Below are 25,520 nucleotides of genomic sequence, written 5' to 3' on the forward strand. Positions count from 1 at the left end.
GAATGAATTTGACGCTAGTTTCAAATCCTCGAGGATGAAAGTGAGATTTACACAATTTTTCCAGTTGTTTTCAGGTCAACCACCAAATTTTCATAAAAACGCGGTGCACGCATACTTCATTTGTTGAAAGAGGAAACTTTAGTTTTTAAGGATGACTCATAGACTTCTTTATGAACCAAGAATTTTGGTTTGCATAAGCACGTAGTTTGGGATCGATATATTTCTTCGCAAAACCAGAAGGGAAGTTTTTTTTGGGTGAAATAATCAGACAAGTGTGACGGGAAAACTTACTTATTTTTATGCTTATTTTGAAAATTGCAGCAGTAGATGACAAAAAATAATGTAAACAAAATTACAAAGGTAACACAGAGAGATTGAAAAAAATAGGAAAGAAAAATTTCTAATAAAAAAGAGGTCGATCTATGTTACTCGCGACTATTTCCCCTTATAACCCTGTCCAAAAATTTTGATTCAAGCAGCAACCGTGCATACTCCCTTTCTGCTTCTTGTATCTCTTCCCTAAGACGTGTATCTGCATTCGTATCGCGCACACAAAAGATTTTAGTTTTCACCAGTAATGAAATAAAACACAATATGATATAATTATGAAAGAAAAATATGGACCGACACATTTTACAAGTTAAGAGCAAAGCAAACGACCTAACATTTGCTCATTCGTTCGATGGTGTCATTAAATAGTCATTAGGAGCAGTCATTTTGAATGTTGGAGTCTACAGATTGGTTTCGCTTTTGCATACAGGGCACATTTCGTGTCAATTATGTCATTTTGGACTTCATACCCCATATCACTACGTTACTTAAACTTCAATATAGGGGGCTCAAGAACAATTGAAACCCACTGATGGAAAAATCCTCCTGAATATTCTGCTAGATGTGTGCCAATCCCCACAAACAAGAGAGAAAAAAAAGAAGAAAAAAAGCGGCAATGTAGGTTAAAACAAAGAACGCACAGTGGTTTGGCTTACCGTGAAATTGAGTTCTCCCTCGGTCTTCTTATATTCTTCACATCTGTTATTTTGAAGAAAAGATACAAGAATAAGAACTTGAGTGTAAATCATAGATTCATGGTCCCAGTAGATTGTGGTTGATTCACTTTGCCTCTTGGTGTTAAGCTTAGTGAGGTCATTCCTAAGTATTTCATTAAAGCCATGAAAACAACGTTTATACTTACTGAGCATGGCGCTTTTGATTTTCTTGAATTATGCTTACGGCTTCCTGGGGTTCCAAAATGTTTGCAGGAGCAACAGAATGATACAAAAAAGAAGGTCAAAGTCGGCCACAGATTTCCACATGGAAAAATATGAAAAGTAACATATGAATAATGTAAAACAGGCTGAATAATTCAAGCTGTCATTAATCCAAGTATCCAACAAACCAGGGCATTTCTCATTAAGCTAATATTTTTGTTCAAGGAAAAAAAGTTAGGAGAGATCAATTTGATGGCACGGTGAAAAGACGGTTCAAAGTTGAAAAGGGGACTTGGCTTGTGTAAGTGGAATTTCATTTAAAAAAAAAGGGGTAAAGCACAGTTTCAAAGGGTTGTGATTTTCATTGACTGGATCCAACCCGAAATGGTCTCTGGTATAGGTCTCTAGATATACAACCAGATTAGACATGATATTAAAGTATCAATTAAGTAAATAAAATGACCGCCATTGGTTACAACTGATATATTTTCACATAAAATTTGAAAATTGATTTCCACCACAATCAGCCTTTCTCCCAAACTAGTGCACCGACGCACGCGTTACGTGCTTGTATAATATTTTTTATAATTCATTTGATTTATATTTAAATGAAGATCAAAATATAATTATAATAAATAGTGAGGGACTACACTGTAATTTTGATATATAAATTAAAAAATAAATTTAAAAATAAAAGAATAAAAAAATGATCTCAATAGGAATTGAACTTATAACCTAAACCCCAAGAAACAATGACTTTATCCGCTGAACTACATATAACTTGCATTAAACTTTTAACATTTTATTAATATATATAATTATTAAAACAGACCATGACACCAAAGTTAGTTACTCTAAGTGTCTCATACTTAATAAGATAGTATAGATAACCATCAACTATGAGCCAAGCATGATAGTATACTGCAGTTGTAATACCCTGAATTAAGGGTTTACAATAGACTCATATGACAACTTGGGTTAACCATTTTCGTAAAACGATGACGATGAGAATTAGTTTCTATTGAGACCTATTAAGCAGTCGCACCTCGAGGCGTAACATAATGGTATCAGAAACGGTCATTAGAAGGGACAATGGGAAATAAGATGGGTAAAGTGTTACGTGGGTGGGGCCCACCTATTGAACATGCGGGGCAAAGTGCAGGAGGGGACTCTTGAACTTGTAGAATCTACCACTAGATTCCCGTCACTAGTGGATCGAGAGACAGGCCACGAAGAGAACATTGTGATACCCCTTGTCTCACAATGATAGAAAATGAAAGTTTAAAATGCTTTATAAGGGTTTACAATAGACTCATATAGCAACTTGAGTTGATCATCTTCGTAAAGCGAGGACGGATACGAAGTAGTTTCTATGAGGCCGACTGCTGCCCCAGGGCGTGACAACAGTTATGTTTAATACGGGTTTCAAATTATGTTAAATAAACATAGACAGAGCCATCAAACCTACCAAGTTTAATATGTGATTGAAGAGAATGTTGAGTCAAAATCTATAACCAAATTCTAGGCACATTTGTCATAAAATCTCAAAGCAGATACAAGAGTGTGGATCAAATTCATCTTCCCAGTATGAACCAAGAGAATTATGATAAGAAGACTTTCCACATAGTCAACATAAGGTATGCATTTTCATTGCATATTGGTTATGATTTTCAGAGCATGTGTGTAGGAACACGTGTCATGGATGGTGTATGGAGAACCATATTTCAGAATTATTCTGAAAAGAGTATTTTGTTGAATTTCTGAAATTATAAGGAATGCACAATAAGATCCAGGTTTTTCTATAATGCCCATAAATTACTAAAATCATTCAACACACGCGCATACCTGTACACGTTGACCATGCACAACAGAAGCTGTTCGGGGCCCTTTCACAGCCATCTTTTTTTCCCTTGCAGATTCTACCACGTGATCATTGTCCTTCCTTTTTAGAGCTACTCCTGTCGGTCAAAATGTAAAACATCATCAAGTTAGGTACAAGAATGACAATCTGCAGAGTAATTCTGCCTCTCCCCTCAAGATCGAGCATCAGCATTTATTGAGTTCTAAACTTTTTTTGAGTTTTGATTAAAGATACCACGATTTGGTGCCATTCGATTCAAAGAGGCATTTACTTCATGTCCAGCAGCTACAGAAAATTTTGCACCAGCAGCCACCACGGAATCTTCACCCAACAAAATAGGTTGATATGTGCCACGATCTTGTGTTGAATCAGAAGAAAACTGTGCAATCGCTGGACGGGGTTGTTTCTTAGGTTCGTAACCAACAAGTCCACAATGATAATCCCTGTCAAACTTCAAGAATGTTCATAAGCCCAAATGAATCTCATCTTTCTCCTGTAAGCAACATTAACGACCAAATCTTGAATTCTTCAAGATGCAGATACAACACTGTAAATCACAAGAAGTACAGATAACAGACACAAACAGGAGAACACGTTTCTTTTCTTGAAGAATCACGTTATTTGTGAAAAAGTAGCAGATGTTCATATACTTCTCAACTCGTTCTGTTCTTAAGTGATGAAGAAAAGTGGAAAGCCAATAATACTATCTAATAAAACAATTCCTCCTCCAAGTTTTTCTCAAACAAATCATTTACCAATATTCCTGAGTCATATCTTTCAAGCGGGATTCGAGCTTTTGAAAAACTGGAGTTCGCTCAAATTCTTGTTTATTGTGAGTTGGCTCGATAAAATTCGCTTCCAAAACACCTGCCATACCCTTATAGCAAGTCAGGTGACAAGATACCATGCTCAATAAGGTCAAATATCGCAAGAAGTAACAGGATACAAAACACTTACCCACAACACCTCTGCCTCTGCTACGAGCATAGCTTACAACATGCCAAAATGGCTGCAAAAGCAAACAATATGCCATGCATAAGAAGGATGCATGCAGAAGTAAACAACTAAAACAATACCATTATATCTTCATTGTTTTGCACGTGTCTGGTTGATTTTTCTAGCTACATAAATTTTTTCATTTTTTGAACATGTTCAAAAAATATGAACAAAAGCATCAGCACTACACACACACACACACACACACACACAAGCACACAAATGTCACGTATGTTAGCTAACATTCGTTCATTTCATCAGAAAGAATCATATCTGGAATTTGTCATTGCTCTGCGTTCACTATAGCCAACTTACTGGATCTTAGTCTGTTACGACGACTGGCGTGCAGAATTATAACACAAAATTAATGAGCAAAATAAAAGTGTCATGTGACAAAATATTACCGATCAAGCATTCAATAGTAAAAAAAACACAGTTTATTCTCCAAAAAGGTTCTTTTCACAAGGCAGACCAGGAGTCCTCTACAATGTATTATATAACTGGCAAATAACAAAATGTAATTAATGGAAACATATTTACCATTATCAATCTATTCTTGTGGTAAACATTGAAGCCATGGATATTCACATTCGGAGCTTCCTTCAGAAACCCAACTGTCGTAACAACCTGACCCTGCAGTCATAAAACGAAGAATTGTTGTCTCAAAGTTTAATGACATCAAAGTCCAACAGCAATCAGAAAGGTTGTGGGCAGTTGTTTCAATGAACTGCACTAATGCATTTGGGTATTAACGTAGACATGATATTTTCAGTCCGCAATATGCTGGTAACATGTCATGCAAATTCATGAGTACAATGAAAGTTTTCCCAACCTCCACGTTCTGAGGCTTGTACAATATGAACTCAGGAAATTTGAGATCATTAGCAATGCTGTGATAAATAACAACCCGTCGACGCAATAATATGAAGAAGTTCTGTGGAATTCTCAAGTATAAGATTGATAAATATGCCTGTAGGGGTGAGAAAACAAAGAGTTAATTAGGTCATGCCATGCTATCGACACATTACAAAGATCAAAATAACAAAGCATTAATAGGTTATGCCATGTTATCAACATGTTACAAAGAGTAAAATATTTCACAATGTCCAAACATACCCGGAGTGAACAGCGAAGACGATTAGCAAGATGCTGTTCACTTAATGCCATCCGGGAATTCACTCTTGCGGTATCGGTTTCCTTCACAGATACGCAAATGTCCTGATAGCATCGAATACGGTAAAGATCAAGATTAAACTTACAAAATATGACCACCCATAAATAGGGAAAAAAAAACCCAATTGGTTGAAGCACAACATATGATTGTCGTTGATTTCAGAGTAAACATAAACCTCCGGATCAGACTCAAAATTGAGCTCCATTTTTCCTTGATCGTCACGCCATAGATTGTAGATTATTATCCTGGTGCCATGAGGACCAACATCATCACACTGTTCAACAGAGAAAAAATGAAAGATTCCAAATCATGGTCATGAGAGGATAATATAACTTGAGAGTGACAAAAGGAGACTAGCCCCGTGAAAGCTACGCGTACTTGCTTCAGAAGTTCAGCTTCTGTGGAAAATGGAGACCACTGCAACAAAATGGAAAGATTATTCTCATGACGTTGTTCATTGTGTAATGAATTCCACATGCCATTTTGGGTGTCAAATTGATAATCAACCTGCACAAATGTAAATGGATGCTGAGACCTTTTAGGCATATCCAGCATGTATTACTATAAGAAAAAAATTAAAAAAAAAAAACTTTCCTCAATGGGAATAATAATGTTAATATTGATTACTCAGAAACAAGAAGAATAAAACCACAAGATTCGGCAATAATTCATGAACTTAATATCAAGGATACACCTACTATGACTTCACAGCAAAAAATTGATTTTAGCATCTGAAGAAATTTTAAAAAATAAGCATGAAGCTGAGCTGGCTACTCCGTGTCATAAAGGTACATCACAGTAAAATGTATGTTAAAGAGTTTTAACAGAAGTGTCTCTCAGCCGAACCAAGTGAGAAGGAATCGCTAACTTAGAGGATATAAATCCATTTATGCTTCACAATATACAAGTTCACCCATCCCTGTTCTGTGAACTTTTGGAATGCCAAAGACTCTATTTGGTTATGATCTTGTAACAATTTTTATTTCAGTAGTTATTGTGAAAATCTGTCAGCCTAAACATTTTCTCAAAAAAAATTTCCTCGATTTTCCAGAACACCGTATAACTGCACGGGTCAAAACAATAAATAAACAAATTTCTCATCAATTTTTTTGTCTCCATTTTTCCAACAACTACAGGACAACACATTACACATCATAATCATTACCGGTCATATCAACTTCCAAAGGCTATTACTATCCAAGCACCACGCCAAAGATATGGGAAATAAAACCTTTGCCAAATTTCTCAAGAATGCTAAAATGGAAAAAGAGTAAACGAGGTAAAGGCCTGGACTTTCTTTTTTTCATTGTTACAGATTAAAGGACTTGTCCCCTGTCAAACATTTCAACCAACAAACAGGTGGTCATGCGCGTGAAATGTTTTCACCAAAAGGCGGGTGAAAATATGCTCATAAAGGAAAATTCTAAAAATTAAAAACAGATATATAAAGAAAAATATATTCAATTTTCTATTCACCAGTTCAACTGCCGGTTGGGATTAAAAAGAACCGAAACTGTGAACTAAAACAATTTGCCTACAAAATTAGACCAGGACAAAACCTCACCATGGGAACCACTATTCTGTCATGCCGTGTTTGCATTAAAAATGTATATGATAGAAGACCAACACTTTGTGTCGAATTCCTGGTCACAGATAAGGAAGGTTATACATATAAATAAGGTCAAATTAGGATTCAGAAAAGAAATATAAATTTGATAAGAAAATCGACCTACCTAATTGTTAAAAGTTCACGAATCAAGATTGTAATTCAAAATTTGGAAAACTTGCTAGATCATTTGCATGTTGGAATTGGAAAAAAGGGGGGAAGTATTGAAGTACCATAATATAATCTTATTTTGACAGATCGGGGAAATTTTATCTGTAAGATGTGCAACAAAACACTAGTATTTGTTACAACCCAAATTAGCAACAAGGAAATATGATTGTTGTCAGCAAAATGAGCACATAAATACTTTAACCACGCTGAGAGACAAGATTATGAATTCAATGTTCTGCAGCAGATATTTAGTTCTTCACAAAAGTTTTAGGAGTTTTTTTAAAAAAAACGAGAGAACCATTTCTGATGACAGACCACCGTCTTTGAACAATAAGATTTATCACTCCAATGTATATAGCAACTACGAATATTGATAGGCTGCTCCGTGAAGCAAACTCAGTAAGGTCATACATAACCTTTTTTTACCAAGTGTAGGATTTAATATTTATTCTTCATTTAATAATTAATAATCTAAACTGACCAAACACTTTGACAATATAGGAAGGGAGAGGTAGAACAAGATATTTATGCACACTGTGGATGTTGAGTGCCCACTTAACATTCACCACGTCAGCATACTAACTACAGCTTATAAGCCAGTTTCAGTAATGACTTGAGATCCTGTAACGTAACATAAAACAAACTCATGCTCTACCTAGAGACCAGAAATCATCAAGCATTCTCAAATGCAAAAGTTATATGCTTTATAATCTTGGGAGTACCATGAACCTAATGTCTCCCAGAAGCCAATTTCATAGATAATTTCTTCTCTTTCTTTTTCCAGTGTAAAAGCCTAAAAGGGAGTGATATTACTACATTAACGCCATAGTTATTAAAGGCACAAAGTGCACTACGACGCATAAGTGAGCTAGAGCATGGATTCAAGGCACAAGTTGAAGCATGAGACTTATCGAAGCGAAGCACTCCAAGAAATAGCATTTTTATATCATGTATTATATAATCTGTAACTCACAAGCCACTATAAAATAATAAAATGAAAATTCTTATAAAAGCAAAACTAGATTTAAATTATATTATAGAACACTGAACACTTAAAATATAGAATAATTTCAGTTAAGACATGCTTAAAATGCACTTTTGGCCTTTAAAGCACACCAAAACACGTACTTTATGCCCATGGCGAGTTGACGAGTTGTCCTCAGTATGTCTAGACACAAATGCCGATCTTTCTCATGTCTTGAGCCTAGAAGCACACCTTGGGCCTAATAACTACGATCAACCCCTGATTCATTTCTATTTTCAAAAACAGCCCCAATACATCACAGTAAATAACATTTGTCTCACTCCATTCCAATAACCTCCTCACAAAGATCCCCCCAGTTGATGCCTCTAAAAAGGGAGTTTCATATTTCTGTGGCTCGTTCACCCGGACAAGCACAATTCATCAGTTTTTCAAAGAAGTCATACCCTAAATCTATAGGTACTTAATCCATTATTTTAACATAAAAGAGAGTAGAGAATCAGAAGCATTTCAAGCAAATACAAATACCTGAAGTGTGTCGCAATAGAACATCACACAGAATGCAAACTAATTGAGAGCTCACAAATAAATAGATATGTATCATAATATTATATATGAATACCTCAAGTACGTCACAGTAGATTATGATACAGAATGCAAACTAATGAGAGCTCACAAATAAATATATATGTATTATAAATTCCACTAACCAAAAAACCAGAAAAAGAACGGACCTGTCCTTGTGGCGACTGAAGACAACAACATCAGCGCCAAGTCTCATTGAACTGGTCTTAAATCCATTTCCATCTGAAAGGCTAGAAGTCAACTTCTTTTCAGGAGCCAAATAGATAATAAACGATATTTTTCATGCTTACACTGTCCAATAGTGGTTTTTGACTTCTTATCTGAAAAACCGAAACTCATGCAACGGCGTATTGCTTCTGGGCCCATTCCACCACCATCATCTAAAAGAAAAATCATCACGGTTTACAATTATGTGACTTTAATTTATTTTATCAAACACGGATTGTTAATTAGAAGCATAACCAATGGACAAAGATTTATATCATATTATTTGATGAAAGGAAAAATAAGTACCTTGAATGAGCAATGCTGGTGTCCCATCCCTTGGGTTCGAAGTTTTATCTATGACGACAAAGGTGGCCCCATTGCGTGTCTACCAGTTGATGAGACAAAACATGAATACCAAACCAGCTTTAGCATAACCACTCAACACAAACAAGAAGTAGAATTTGCCATAAACTTGCAACCTGCATCCCTCAAAGATATCCTAACCTATCCGGAAATCAAACTCATCCCCGATCCCCGTCAATGCTAAGTACATTTGATTTTTATCACTAAGAGACTAAATACAGGGACAGCAAATGTTAATCATTGTCACCTTCAGATACTTGTCATCCTCACTTCGCTAAATAAAGGAGATTCCACACCAAGGCAATTTTTTATTCAAATAAAATCCATACATCTCCATGGCAGGGAAGGAACAATATAACCTCGTCATAACTTAATTATTGAGATTAAACCATAGTTTCAAACGTCAAAACCTTGAAGCTGATAGGAGTGCAATGAGACAAATATTGACAACATAGCTTCAAGGTTTATCTTTACATCACCCCGAGCTACAAGGCAAACACGTAAAAAGAAGAATGAAGATAACTGATAAAAGTTTAATGGAATATCACCTCATCAACAGCATTATCAACCAATTCTGCTATAGCTGTAAAAATTGAAGAAGTAAAAATGGCATAAGAAAATATATACTTGAAGCCATATCCAATATGATATCTTCATGTCAAACTGGGAAACAGCACAACTAGCACATACCACCAAACACCCATTTATGCGAAGTGGCATTTGAGTGAAGAAACTTGGGGTGGATACGAAGATAACCTGTTCCAGCTGATAACCAAAGAGCACAATTTAAGATTACCAAGAGTTGAAAAACAATTAATGGTGGCAAGGATAAGAAATTTGATTGAACCACGCACAAAATTTAAAAGCTGACACAGCAAAGGTAATGTTTTGTGTCTAAATTCAAAATTAGAATGTCAAAGATCATTTATCACGAAAAGGGGAAACATCAGTTTTGTGAGAGCACAACACCTCCACAGGTGGGCTTGGAATTATGCGTCTCGTCATAGTATCCAGCATTCCAAAACTGCCTACTAATGGGTGCTGGAGTTATTGATGATGTGGAGCAAAGCGTCGAATCATCAATTGAAAACTGCCCTTTATCCCAGATATGTGAGCCACCATGTTCAGTATTTAAAGCACCCAACCTACTATCCTCTTGTGATTGCAAATATATTTTAACAAAATTTTGCTCCAACTTCACAGCTTTCTCATCTACCTCTCCAAGACCGTGGATGCTACTTAAATTGACACCGGTAGAGGTCATTTCAGAGACTGGAAAGGAAATGAAACATATGTGAGTTAGTTATCAAACCAAGAAAGGATTACAAGTTTCCTTTATAAATATAAAAATTGTGAGGGCATCAAACAGTTTTTTCAGTCAGAATAAAAAAAGGCGACATAGTAAACTTTGAAAGATTATTGTTCGGTAAACTTTGAATAAACTTTGCCAGCGGTAAGAATGCACCGACAACTTTCCTGTTATCCAATTGCTCGGAGTGGACCGGTTCGGGCAAGGTTTATTCATCAACTTACCTCGTGTAATTTAAAAAGGCCAGAGGAGAGTATAGAAATTTAAACTTATATCAGAGAATTCGAACTTCAGAAGTAGAACATACTCTTTAATGGAAGCAAAATAGAAAAGTGGTTGGACCACTCCTAGTCATTCTTAATTCGGTCAACAGTCCGGTCAAATCTAGTGCAACCCTTTAATTTTTAACTCAGTTTTGGATTGAATTAAATACTCAATTCGGTAAATATGGAACCGGTTTAATTAGGTATGTTGTCGAATTGGTTTGATTCCACTACTTAATAATCCGGAACCGCTTAAATCCAATCCGGTAACATGCGGACGACGACCCACTTCGTGAGATAAAGGCTTCTTCTTGTTGTTTTGTAGGCAAAATGTATGGAATGATTCATTCCATCAACAAATTTAACTAACCAACTTCAATACTCCAACTAGCATGCCCAACTCACCGATTAGAACTGCTCAAACAAGATTCTAACATTGTTTTTTAACACAATCCACAACGTAACCCCAATAAAATATGAATATTTATACCCATTACCACGGATATTTAAAAGAACAAGATTGAATTTAATAAGGTAACTATATAATCCTCTTAGTGTTCACATTATTCACTGAGCTGGCCATGCGAACTCCCTAGACCCTTAGCCTCCTTCCTCTGTCTCAGACCACCGGTAACCCTCACCGGTCGTCGCCGGTAGTTGCCGCCGCCTTCGTTTCCCTTAGTCGTCTAGAAACCCTAGAGAGTGGTTTTTTTATAATGCATCTCCCTCCTATTCCAGACTAAAGCCGCCCAGTCTTCAACTTTCTAGGCCTTCATCCTCTGTCTCCGACCCTCGCTGGTCATCGTCAACAGTCACCTGCCGCTTTCGTTTCCCTTAGTCGTCTTCTGGTTGCTGATGTTTAGTTAGAGGGTGGTCAATTTCTATTTCTGCTTAGTTTCTTTTCCCCTTCACGTGGTCCGCTGGTCCTCGCTGGCTGCCGGCAAGTGTCTGATCCCTAGTCGTTTCTGGTTTTTAACTTATCCAAGCCTTGTTGTTTCTCGTTGTTTCAATCATTTATCTTCCAGTTTCTACCAGTATTCTTTTTTTCATCGTTCATCTTTTCTTTGTTTGTTGGTGTATCTTCATCTTGTCTTGGTTATCTCCCCTTTTTTTTCCTCTCTACTCCTTTGCTTACTCGGGTTCACTTGGCCTAGACTCGGCCCAACCGAAAGTGTTTCTAATCAGGCTAGGTAGTAGTAGTGGGGAGACTTCAATTTGTCTTAGATAAAGAACTAGGAATGCAAGTTATTTGTTGGAAGCAAATTTCGGTAGTATCCGATGGTTGTGTTCGATGCTTTGGGATTACATCAATAATACTAAATCATTCCTGGTTTTTAACTGATTCAGGGGCATCAACGCAGTAACCGAGGTAGCTTTTTGGAAGTGACTAAATACATTCAGTAAGGTAAAAGGTAGGGTACCATACTGTCGAGTGGTATTGCTATGTGGGAGTGGAAGTATTTGGCTAATCATTTGTCCAAAGCCCTGTGTGGGAAGAAAGAGGTGCTGGTAAATACGCGAGTACATCGAGAGCGAGTTTCTCAGCCATACGATAAAGTTGATTGTGCACAGAGTAAGCAAGCATCTACCTTTCTTGAAGATAAGGTCAAATTTTTAAATGGTAAGGATAAGGACCGGAGTGAAGCACTTATTATCACTATGTAGGAAGTCGATATCTCTTGGGAATTGATTCGGGTTGTTCTTGGTAAGGCAGTCAAAAGGTGCATTGAAATTTTTCCATTTCAAGCCAATTATACAGTGTGGTGGCCGAACAATGAGGACTCCGCGTTTTATATAAGGTTGAGGAGATGTTTCTTTGAAAAGAGAATTACTTTGTCCTTTGAAAGATGGAGTCAGAATATAAATAGAAACGTAGTGTATGATTATTGTGATAGTTGGGTAAGGATTTTCAGAACTCCATTGGCCGGAAACCCGATGAAAATGTCATTACGGAAACTTTTTTATCAAAGATGTCTAAGAAGCTAGCAAATTGGATGAAAGTGTTTTTGTCTAGGAGGAAGATTAACTTTGATTTTTGCAGTGTTCAATGCGATGTCATTGTATTTCATGTCTCTTTTTAGGGTCCCAGAGGGTATAGCAAAGAATATGGAGAGGACTGTGAGGGATTTTCTATGGGATGGTTGATGGAGATTCACACTGTCATATGGTTGTGTCGGAACAAGTCCGTAAACCTAAAGAAAGAAAGGATTTGGATATTGGTAACATTTGTCTGCGGAATAGGGCCCTTCTAGGGGAAATAGTTGTGGAGGTGTAATATTGAGGAGGAACAGTTATGGAAGGTCATTGTAAGTAAATACGGTTACATGATAATGGTTGAGCGATGATTTAGTAAACGATGGAACTATTAGAAGTCCTTGGAAGTTTATTTCGATAAATTATCCGAATTGTCGCCATTTAATGAGGGCAGTGGCCAGAGAGGGCAATAAGATCAGGCTTTGGGAAGATAGGTGATGGGGGATACTTCTTTTGAGGACCTCTATCCCATTTTATTTCAGCTATCATCGGTTCATAGTAAGTCCATTTCCCATTTTATGCTCTTCGTCTCCATTATCCTTGGTTTTGCATTTTATGAAGGATAGGATGAGGAAGTGGTTGAGCTCAGTTCATTGGTAGGGTCTTTAGAAAAGGTCAGATTGGTTGAGGAGTTGATGATGGTCTGGGGCGGGGATCCTTCATGCTTATTCTCAGTCAAATCTTTGTACGAGTCTTTCTTTCCGGTCATTGGTGTGTCTTGGGTTCAAAGCTTTGGAGGATATGGGTTTGGTTTGGGTAGTTCCAAGATCTACACACAAAACTATTTGTTGTAGATCTTGGACTATTTGTTGTAGATCTTGGACGTGACCTTGTCAGGAGGGGTAGAATTTTTTGGACAGTGATAATTCATTGCATTTGTTGGTCAGCGTGGGTGGAGCGGAATAGACGGATTTTTGATAATTTAGAAGATTCGATTGAAGAGTGGTGGGTCAAGATTAAGATTCAGACATCTAACTGAATTGGGAAGCACCCTTTTAATCACCAAAATTAAATGGCTTTGTATCAGTTCTGATTCTGAATTGGTTAACTTACTAATTACAAATCAGTTCTGCACCAAGGGTGGTGGGTTCAAATGGAGTCCAGTCAGGACATAAAGGGAACCTTGTGGTTTGGTTCCAATTCGATGGATCTTGTTAGACATCCCTTGTAAAGAACACCAAATATAATATCATTTCTTTTAAACTGAACAAAATCTTCAAACAAATTCTAATAAAAAATTAACAGTGATTTTAATTCAAAATGTCAAAGAGGTGTGAAAAGAAAGAAAGTTATACCTAAGCATTAAGCTTCAAATGCAAACAGGTGAAAGTATTTGCCAATTAGAAATTAAATTGATGTTTTTTCATATAGAATTGATAAATAAATAACTCAAGGAAACAAGGACTATATATAAGCTTAGAAAACTAATTTTACAAGGAAACAAATCAAATATAGGGAATAAAATCAATTGAAATTATTATGAAAATCTCAACAAAATCTTACCGAATATAGAATATACTTACCAAGAACAATGGTGGAAGTTTTTCAATAAAATAATTGAGATTCTATCTATATATGGTGGTATTTAAAAGTTTGAAATGATGGTGAATCGCGGTGGTTAGAGTCCTATAGGTATAAGATTCCTATCGAGTCATGATATAAACCCAAAACAGACAGATATCTCCAGAACAATAAGATATTAATTATCAGCAAACCAACTCAATATTCGAAAAAATGTGTCACAGGGTTTACATGGGTTTTCTTAAAGAAAACAGATAAGGGATAAACCACATTTTATCAGATAAGGGATAAACCACAAATCATGCGGAATTCGAACTTCATCAAGCGCTCAAGGATAAACGACGATACTGTACAATTTACTGATTCCACGTTAAGCCATCGTCAACTAGAAAGAGAGAAACTATCCATTATGCTTTTCTTCGAATCGAAAAGAGAGAGAGAGAGAGAGATTGGACACTGCACTCCGTACTCGGCACACAAACTTTAGGGCTCAAAAGTAAAAATACCTCGCCGGAAGTAAATGCTCCGCTGAATAGGATTACTCGCGACAATGACTCCGATTTCGAATCATTTACCGGTTAAACCCTCAACAAGCTCGCGAACGTATATCCGATGAGTAGCGGTTGGCGGAGGGACGGAAACCCTCGGCAGTAAATAGAAAGAAGGGAAATAAATAAATTTACAGATGAAGAGGGTTTTCGTGCTTAAAAAAAGCACTCATTTAAGTTGAAATTAGAGCTTTATTAAAAGCCCTATTTTAAAGTTTTTTTCACTAGTTTTTTTAATAATCTTAAAAAAAATATCCACCAGTAGCCTCCTCTCAATCTTTTCTCCATTCTTCTACAAGGTACAATTTTTTTTTTTCCGTCGAGTTTTTGTTCGTTCATTTTTTTCTGCTTTCTTTTTGCTGCAGAATCTACACTCCCTATTCATTTACGTCTGTATTACGTATTGTGAATTAGATAATTATGTTACAATTCGGTCAATGATCCGATAAATCCAGGAAGTCAGGAAGGGGAAAGTATTTGCTTATTCCATTTTTTTTCAACTACGTATATAATATTCATCAATTCTTGTGTATTACGTATATAATATTATATTAATTAAAATATGTTATATACCATAATATTACTGTAATATTATTTAATACTTGCTTGTATTACTTTTTCATTTATGATATTGTGAATTAGATAATATATTGTTTTTTTATGTTTTATTTTTTGAATATATAATGTATTCGAAGTTAGCTCCTAAACGAGGATTATCAAATCCAAGTCAATTACCTAGATATACGATTGAGATTGTTGAACCTGGATTTGTTGCTAATGGGAATAATAAGGCGGATTGGACTGATCAGAATACCGAAATATTTTTAAAAATTTGTGAGGAAGAAATTGAATCCGGCAATAAGCCTACCAAACATTTAAACAAAACGGGGTACACAAATTTAGTTTCAAAATTTCATGAGAGAACGGGACTTTCTTTGAATAAAAAACAATTCAAAAATAAATGGGAAAATATTTTGCACTGTGGGCACAACTTATTGGAAATAATGAGACTGGCCTTGGTTGGGATCATAACAAGATGACCGTGCAAGCTGATAATAGTTGGTGGGAGGATAAGATTAAGGTACATAATTTATATACTACATTTTAAATTTTTAATCAATTATTTTTATTTATTTTTGTTACGTTGCAATTTACAGGAAAATCCCGAGTATGCAAAGTTTAGATTGAGGGGACCCAAGAATTTAGATTTATTGAAAAATATATTTAAAGGTTCCATAGCAACTGGCTATGCTGCAATAGCACCATCAGAGGATCAACCAATTCATAATAATTTCAACGATGATACAAATGATTGGGATGTTCAGTGAGATGGAGAGTTTCAAAGTGATGTTTATATTAATGTTGAAAGCCAAGAATTTATGGAAAACTTAACAATGGGAGCTGACAACTCTATGCAGCAAAGGAAAGAGAAAAAGAAGGGAGAGTGGGGAAAAAAGAGGTCTCATTGCCACTAGGTTAGCCGATCAACTTGATCGTGTCTTTCAAGAATTTGATACTCAAAAGTCTATACACGAAACACCAAAAGATGATCCATGTAGCATTGAAAATTGTCTGTAGGTTATTCGTAGTTTGCCTGGTATGGTGGTTGGCAGTGGTCAATTCTTCATAGTTACTAGAGTTTTGGGTAAAAAGCATAATAGACAAATATTTATCGGATTGAAGGACTCGGAACTGCAGCTTGGTTGGGTAAAGACATTCACTAAAGATGATTTGAAGCGTTATTAGCATGAGTTATGTTTTTAGGAAAAATACTTGAATAATGCACTTGTTTTTTTCTTTTATTGATTGATGAGTCAACTTTACTAAGTAGTATGTTTAAATTTTTAATGCAATAATCTAAAACTTTCAATGTTTATTGTTTTTTTTATATATTTATCTTTATTCATATATTTTCACAGGATGTCTGCGAGTTCAGGCTCCACTATATCAGATAACTCTGATGCATCAAGTGATTCCGACGTTTCTGTTGATTCTATTATAAATACACATGTCTCTAAGAAAAGAATGGTTTTGTTATTCTTGTGTGGTGTTACGAATTATGTTTTGAAATATATTGTTAAAGAAAAATGTATGACATCGTGGTTATCAGGGTCTCAATGGGTGGCAGAGATATTGAATGGTAATGAGACACGATGCTTTGAAATGTTTAGAATGAGGAAACATGTTTTTTATAAACTATGTGACGATCTACTCCAAAAATATAGCTTACAGCCAACAAAAGGAGTTGATATATATGAAAAGGTGGGATTATTTTTGTACATGATGGGTCAACATGCTTCAGTTAGAAATGTTCAAGAGCGTTTTCAACACTCGGGGGAAACTGTTTCAAGACAGTTTCACAGCATTTTAGAGTCCATATGGAAGTTGTCGAGAGATATCATCAAACCTATCGATCTTAATTTTACAGATGTCCCTGAATATATTAAGTATGACAAAAGATATTGGCCTTATTTTAAAGATTGTATAGGGGGTATTGATGGCACACATATATGCATTCGTGTTCCGCCTAGCAAGCAAATAGATTTCATTGGAAGAAAATGGTATACTTCAACAAATGTTATGGTTGTATGCGACTTCGACATGTGCTTTACTTTTGTATGTGCTGGTTGGGAAGGTTCTGCTCACGATTCTAAAATTTTTAAAGAGGCTATGCGCAGAGAGAGATTGCATTTTCCACTCACACCTGAAGGTTTGATATTAATATATCTTATATGTTTTTTTAAATAATTGTTAGATAAATATTTACACTTTAACTCTAATTTTTTGCATGTAAATATTATTTAGTTGATGCAGGTTATCCTACTTTCAAAGGCTTTATGGGACCGTATAAAGATACTAGATATCATTTACCTCAATTTCGATTGGCTCTAAAGTTCAGATAAAAAATGAAGTATTTAATTATCATCATTCCAGTTTAAGGATGGTTATTGAAAGAACATTTGGAATGTGCAAAGCACGGTGGAATGTATTACAAAATATGCCCACATTTTGTCTAGATACTCGATTTAAAATTATAGTGGCATGTTTTGCTTTACACAATTTCATGAGGCGATACGATGCGGCTGGAGATATTCTTGAACAACTCGAAAATATTGATGATTTACAAGAAATCAAGCAAGATGGTGAAAATGTTTATGTCCATGACAGAGGTACGAGATGGCAAGAGCCAACACAAGAAATATTACGGAAATGAAAGAATTGAGAGATGACATAAGAAATTCACTGTCAATACAAGGTCGACATTGAACTATTAGTTTTTATTTAAATAAATTAAAGTAGAATGTAAACATTAACCATTGTTATTAACAATTGTTTTTATGGTTTTTAAGATTTCAATATTTTATTGTTTTGGTATGGATTTTATTATTTATATTTATACATCACACTTGTTTAGAAATCCGTTATAAAATATATATATATATAAATTAATGAGTTAAAAAAGCACTTTAATGATATGTATCCAAATACATTTATTAATTTAAAAAGTGTTTTTTATCTATTCATCCAAACACAATATTAACCCAACTTTTACTTAAAAAAAAGCACTTTTAAAAGCCAACTTAAAAAAGCACTTTTTTAATCAAAAAACTTTTGATACCAAACGGGCTCGAAGCCAATAAAGAGGGAAATCCCATTATATTTCGTCGTTTCCAATTTCGTCGCTTTCCTTTTTTGTAACCATTGTATTTATTTGTTATCTGAATTTAAACACTTGAGAGCATTACTTAGATTGTTGAGTTTAAAATAATAGAATTCAATTTCTATTAAATTCAGTTTTATTTTACATTTTCTAAATAAAACTTAAAATTTTAATCAACTTTCTGAAAATTCAATTATTTCAGAAAAAAAACTGAAATATTTAATTTCATTTGTTTGAATTGGTTTTCCTAAGGGTCAGTTTTTTAAAAAAAAATCAAAAAAATCACATGAATTGATCAATTTTATCAAAAACCAATCCAAACAAACAGAATTAAAAATTTCAGTTAGTATCTATATTATTATCTATATTATTATATATTCTATATTATTAAGTTTGAGACACTTAGAATAACTAACTTTTATGTTCGTTAACAATTGCAGAGCTTACAAGCTCTCATAGTTTGTTTGGTAAAAAAATTACAAACAACTTATACGCTACTAAAATAAATTGTTTGACAGCTTATAAGTTGTTTTTAAAACATTGAGATATCCCTCATTTATTCAAAAATATCTTATTTTTATATTTCACTTCTCCGAAATATCTTTATATATCTTCTCAAATATCCATTTTATTTTATTTTTTTATCAAATTTAAAATATTGTTTTATTCTATCTTTTTATTATGATATAAAAACAAAAACATAAATATTTTATTAAGTAAATTAGTAACTATAATTTTTTAATCAATATTTTATTTACACACATTAAAAAAATTAAATATTTTTTCTCCAAAGAACATAAATTTTTATAAATATAAATATAAATAAATTTATTTTTTAAAATATTAAAATTATAAAAGTATTTTCATGTATATTAACCACTTACATTAACTCACATTATTATATTATTTTTGGTAATTTTAACAATAAAAAATCTTATAATACAAAACACATTAAAATTTTAAGTGTATGAAATAAGTTCATCCAAATATTTTAACAACTTATTTATAAAATAAGATATCACAACTTATAAGCTCCTAGAACAACATGTACAACATATAAGTTGTTTTAAATAAGTTACACACATACACACAGATGTGTTGCACATAGCTATCTCGGACATGCCATCAACATAAAAGAATATTTACTGAAACCATTTATATACAGGGTTGTGATGCAAAAATGTGGTGATGCCACTAAATTGGCATGAGATGGTGTGTGGTGACGACTGCATTTCGACCTCTGAGGCCACTAAATTGGCTGCATCATTGAACCAGGTGGATGTTGATAATCTCCCACTGCCAGGGCAATTTGATTTTATAAATGGAAGACGTCCTTGCTAGGATGGTTAAAACTTAAACAATCTATTCTTTTCATTGTTGTGTAAACAATCCGCTTTCAGATTTCCAAACTAAATGAATTAACAACATTGCTAAAAGTGGACACAGTTTCTTCTGTAGGGTTTTTCTGGAATGAATAGATTCAATCGTAGTACCTGGAGTAAAGTTCAATGTGAAATGATTTTAACTTTTTTTATCGTTCACTAACTACTATCTATCAAAGTTTTTCGTTCCGGAGAATGTGCGGAATTTTGTGACTTTTAACTAAGGGCGGACATTCCGCTTAACTTTATTTTCCATTCCTGAGATGATATCAGGTACATGTTGTTGGATTTTTTTTTTTTTTTTGAGAGAATGAGGTTTTTAATTTATTATATTTTCTGGAGTATTTATATGTATTTGTTGCTTATGGATAGGTGAGATTCGATATCCTTGAAGCTGGTGCATTCGGAGTACCTCAGACGAGGAAGAGAGCCATCACATGGACCGCATCTCCTGAAGGGATGCTGCTTGAGTGGCCAGAGCCAATAAATGTCTTTGCGCCGCCAGAATCGAAAATCTCACTTTCTGTATTACTCTGCTGTTGGGAGTACTGCAACAGGAGCTCCGCTGCGTTTTCTTACTGTCAGAGATACAATTGAAGATCACCCGCTAGTGGGCAATGGAGCATCTAACGCAAGCATAGAGGTATTAATGATGGGAAAAAGTTGTATGGTGTAATAGTATTGGTCAGGACGTCAGATATTCCATAGTTCACATATAATTAATTTTTCTTATTGTTAGTTGTCAAACATTGATCAGATAAAATCGCTTGGAGTTATATATAGATTTGGACAATTCTCCCTTTTGAGCTAACTTTTGGGGTTGAGTTAGGTTCAATTATCGATTTTAACATGACATCAGAAATCAGATCCACCGTTATGTATTAGACTGCCTATAGTTGGGTCATCCGTTAATGTCTTCACGCTCCACTTGTTCATTTCTGGACGTGAGATGGTGTGTTAAAATGTCTCTCATTGGTTGGATAGAGTTTCTCGGAGTTTCATATATGGAGTTGGACAGTCTTTCACCCCTTGAGCTAGCTTTTGAGGTTGAGTTATGTTCAAGTCTCAATCAAAACATGGTATCAGAGCTCAGGTTTTATCGTTATGTGTTAGACTGCCCATAGTTGGACAAACTATTCGGCCCATAGTTGAGTCATTTGTAAATTTCACGTTCTAAATGTTCAAAATACCCGAGAGTTGCATATATGGACTTGGATAATCATTCCCCTTGAGCTAGCTTTTGGGGTTGAGTTATGTCAGAGTCTCAATCTTAACATGGTATCAGAGCTCATATTCCACTATTATGTGTTGGACTCTACCCATAGTTGGACCACATGTTCTACCTATAGTTGGGTCACTTGTAAACTTCACGATCTAGATGTTCATTCCTAGACGTGAGGAAGTTTGTTAGTTGTTCTAAATCAGTTATATAAAATCTATAGGAGTTGCATATATGGACTTGGACAATACTACTCACTCTCTTGAGCTAATTTTTTATTGTGAGTTAGATAAAAGTCATAATCTTAACATTTATACATTGAAATGCAGTTTCAAAGTGGACCTATATCATGATTCAGAAGAAAATTCGTGGAAACATGGAGATATTAAATAATCTCACTCAAAAGAGATGATTGAGATTAACCTAATTAGGTGTGAGGATTCTCAGGCGTCCTGGTGCAGATTTGCACGATCTTCCAGATGAAAAGGTGTCAATATAACTGTGGGGACCCAGACGCTAATCATGTTATTAATCATCATCAGGACAATTAAATCAATTATAATAAACAGGGTCTAATTTTTTTTTTAAAATTGCGGAACGTAATGGAATACATGCAAATATACATATCAGTATATTAAAAGTACAAGTCTGGTACTATATACAATCATTCGAGCTAAGGTTTAATAACTAAATGTCAAGTGTCCAAACCCTATCTCTAATCCAAGTCCGTAGTCTCCACTCTAATCACGATCTATCTTCATTTGCTCGACCCTGAACCTGTCCCACCTGTTGTCATGCACACATACAAACACGACAACAGCCGGATAACTCCGGTGAGAATAAATCCCAGTATAAATTAACGAAACATGCAGTCATATAAACAATGTAAGAGCATGTAACAAATATCAGTGACATGTATTAAATCTGAAACATAATCAATATGAAATCGTAAATCAGACTCGTGACTCCACGTCTCAGACTAGACTCACTCCTAGTCTAGGGATTCCCGGTTTCCAGATGTTGGTATTCCTATATCGAACATCAGTAATAGAAGAAAATCCAATTCTATCCACTTCGATATATCCAAACATCCGGTGTCTTGACCTATCCGTCACAGACTTTGGCACTATCGCCAATTCACTATCCTGTGACATCGTGCAATGTGCCCGTGGCGATCCCACCACTATCAGGAACTTCTGTCACAAGATCACTCGTCTAATACTCATCTAATACGTGCTTTCTATAAATCAATAGAACAAGCATATCAAATCAAATCAATGCATATAATAACAATAAGTATGTGATTTAGGAAACTCAAGTATATCCTACTTGAGTCGATCTCCCAATACCACATTGACTTATACCTTTGTCTTCTCGATTGACGAAGTCGAAGTCTCGAAGTCAAATCTGTCCATCTCAAATCTGAAATGACAATATCGAATATACTGTATCAATGTATAACTCAATTCAAAACATGTTCTGATCAATACTCAAATCAAACATAATCTGATCCATATCAACGATATCATGATACAATCTCAATCAATACTGAATCTGATCACAATCAATCTACTGATGTTTCGATGGCATAATAATACAGTCTCGATCGCCCCGTCACTCTCAACATCACAGAAATAATACCATAATTCATAATCGATATCAATAGGAATCATAATCTTCAATAAGAACAGGTCATGATATCAAATCTGTAAAATCTCGATCATATTACTTCAGAAAATCATAACAATTACATACTCAGCCCGTTCTTCGATCTGACTTCAGTTATATACTGATCAGTATACCCAGAACACAATATATCAGTCAAATCACAATTCCCCCAATATCATAATTTCAAAACATATCAAAACGTAACACAACTTACGTCCAGTTGTAGCCTGCGTCGATAGGAACACAGTACCGAAGTCGGATTCAAAATCAGACGGGCGGAAGTCGGATTCAAAATCAGACGGACGGATTCCTCGCGAATCGAATTCTAGTATCAAGGATCAAAGCTTTCCCTGGATTTTCGTTTTCTTCTTGTTCTGAGGAGAAAAGGGCCGATTTATATATATATACATCTCATGCATGAAAAGGGGCAAGTGGCTTATTCTTCATAAAACACGTCTCACCGCGGGTGCGCTACACTTTGGACCGCGGGTGCGCTGAGCATACTGATCCACACCCAAAATTGCAGAAGCAACGACCGCAGGTGCGCTATCCTTTCTACCGCTGGTGCGGTCTGGTTACCGTAGGTGCGGTGGCTTTTCTGGCGCGGGTGTGGTACGCCTACTGTAAACCTTCAACATTTCATGATAAACGACCGCGGGTGCACTGTCTCGGCTGTCCCAACAATATATTTTGCAACTAAAATCAAATTGCAACGTCGCTTCTCCGTGTCTGTTCTTCCATTCCCTTATTCATAATATAGGATAACTCAAAAGTATTAAGCTAAAATCTCGGGCATTACAATAACCAACTGGGGTGGGATTGAGATCTTTTGTCTCCAACTGTCTATTCAAATATTCCACTTTATTTGATGTAGACTCAATCTCATTTGTAAACCAATAAACTATATTTAATAATGAAAAGACCATCTATATCAGATAGATCAGTATTTATCTGATATTATATTATGGTTAATCCGTTGATTGTATTATTTATACCTGTAGAGACCTAAGACTTAAGGACTTACTGGCAAATGGATCAAATTGTATCATACATATTTTCATTTGATAATTATTGTCACGCTCCTTTAAAAGTCAAACACTTCTTGGTAGTACATACGAGATTTTTCTCTATGAACATTGTTTCGTAAAATCAGACTGAACATGTTTGTGCATGATTTTCTGGACAAGTTTAAATTTTTTGGCACTAATCTTCACAAGCACTGGTAGATTGGAAATGGTGTCCCATCGTTTTTAGATAGTGATGAATATGCACTGGGAAGAAGACTGAAGGTAGCAAGACATATTTGGTGTTAATGAGACTTTTTTTCCCTGACCGTCAAAGTATTAGAGAAATTTCTAAAAGTTGAGAATTGGATGCAAGTGAACCGTGAGCAATTCAATCAAATTCAGTTCAAATTTAATCTCGATCGAGGTCAAGTATCAAATTGAATTGAATTTCGTTATTCATTTATTTCGAACATTTTATATTACATATGAAATATCACACAACTTCTCGTATATGAATAATATAATTTGATTTATTTTCTAATCTACATTTAGAGTGTATCATAGTAAGTTTGGTTGGTTGGTTGGTTTACATATTTATTTTTTTAAGAAACTATTTTCTCAATTTTTCGACAAGATATTATTATTTAATCCCTAAATATTTAATTTCCTACAACTCCATATGTTTTTGCATTTAATTTAAATATTAGCATCTTCAAAAATTACCTAGTCATACCTCTAAACAGAGCCGTACCCGTGGTTCACAGGACCTGAGGCAATATGTTAAAAAAAGCTTGTTGTGATAAATAATCGTAAAACTCATTTTGCAAATTAAAAATAACCAAAAAATAGATATAAGGAAAATATAATTTATAAGTTATATATTTATCTCTTTGCGATTTTTTTTTCGTGCGTCACAACATCAACATAGGTCTAATGTAATGCAGTATCATATGAACAGTTATATTGAGAAAAAAGATTGAAATTGACAAAAAATGTAAGATATGTTGCCAAAATTGAAATTTATCAATATAAACTATCAAAATAACAAAATGATAAATATAATGAACCAATATTGTAAAAATATATGATTTGTTTTAAATAATAAATATAATATTTTATTCAAGAAAATAGAAAATAAAGATATGTAAAATAGGTAAGTATCACAATTTTTCGTGTTTTATTTTTTTGAAATGGGTCCAACTACGTAAATTCAAAAAAAGCTGTCAAATAATTTGATTAAATCCACAATAACACAATCATCATATTTAATCATATTTTCAATGGATCAATGTCCAAATTTTTTTAAATGCCCATTACACATACTATTTAGGTGCATACCTAAATAACATGAGACTTATGATTTTTTTGGACCCCTGTGAGGGCCGGGCCCTGAGGCGATGGCCTCTCTCGCCTCATAGGAGGTACGGCCATGCCACTAAAATAAGAGAAATAACAAGCATTTTAGGTACCGTTTGATTCATGGTATGAGATATATAGTATGGAGATAAGTAATGTTTTGTAATAATAAATAAATAGAAAATGATAGTTAATATAATGTTTGATTTAATTGATTTGATTGATTAAATTTGAGATAATATGATATTGCTATTTTGTCATTGTTGAAAATATTAATAGAATATTAATAATATTATTTATTAAGGGTAATATCGTAATTTTATATTATTGATTTGATTGATGTGAGTTAAATTATTACGAATTTGATTGATGTGAAATAAATAATTAATAATTTGATTG

General features: G+C 34.6%; 1 protein-coding gene and 1 pseudogene across 6 annotated transcripts; one reads left to right on the plus strand and one right to left on the minus strand.

The window, feature by feature from the left end:
- Nucleotides 1–275: 275 nt before the first annotated feature.
- Nucleotides 276–14,942, minus strand: LOC142542312 (protein MICRORCHIDIA 6-like). Of its 6 annotated transcripts, none has more exons than XM_075648890.1 (19): nucleotides 14,787–14,941; nucleotides 10,123–10,425; nucleotides 9,844–9,918; nucleotides 9,702–9,736; nucleotides 9,097–9,175; nucleotides 8,874–8,963; nucleotides 8,733–8,805; nucleotides 6,804–6,882; nucleotides 5,618–5,746; nucleotides 5,415–5,513; nucleotides 5,182–5,283; nucleotides 4,898–5,035; nucleotides 4,606–4,698; nucleotides 4,027–4,078; nucleotides 3,825–3,936; nucleotides 3,304–3,512; nucleotides 3,054–3,166; nucleotides 1,193–1,236; nucleotides 276–1,029 (listed from the first exon to the last, which is right to left on the minus strand). In XM_075648890.1, exons 2-19 carry the CDS (start codon nucleotides 10,415–10,417, stop codon nucleotides 954–956), a joined length of 1,893 nt encoding a protein of 630 aa, XP_075505005.1. In that variant the 5' UTR covers nucleotides 10,418–10,425; nucleotides 14,787–14,941; the 3' UTR covers nucleotides 276–953. The 6 variants fall into 6 exon arrangements, 3 of the variants coding, with proteins under 3 accessions (XP_075505005.1, XP_075505006.1, XP_075505007.1); XM_075648891.1 differs by lacking the exon at nucleotides 14,787–14,941 and adding an exon at nucleotides 11,288–11,469; XM_075648892.1 differs by lacking the exon at nucleotides 4,898–5,035.
- A 4,756-nt stretch (nucleotides 14,943–19,698) lies between these two features.
- On the plus strand, nucleotides 19,699–21,589 carry LOC142541322 (DNA (cytosine-5)-methyltransferase 1A-like; annotated as a pseudogene).
- Nucleotides 21,590–25,520: the final 3,931 nt, after the last annotated feature.

This window comes from Primulina tabacum, chromosome 4, assembly GCF_025594145.1.
Source record: "Primulina tabacum isolate GXHZ01 chromosome 4, ASM2559414v2, whole genome shotgun sequence".
Classification (NCBI taxonomy): Eukaryota; Viridiplantae; Streptophyta; class Magnoliopsida; order Lamiales; family Gesneriaceae; genus Primulina; species Primulina tabacum.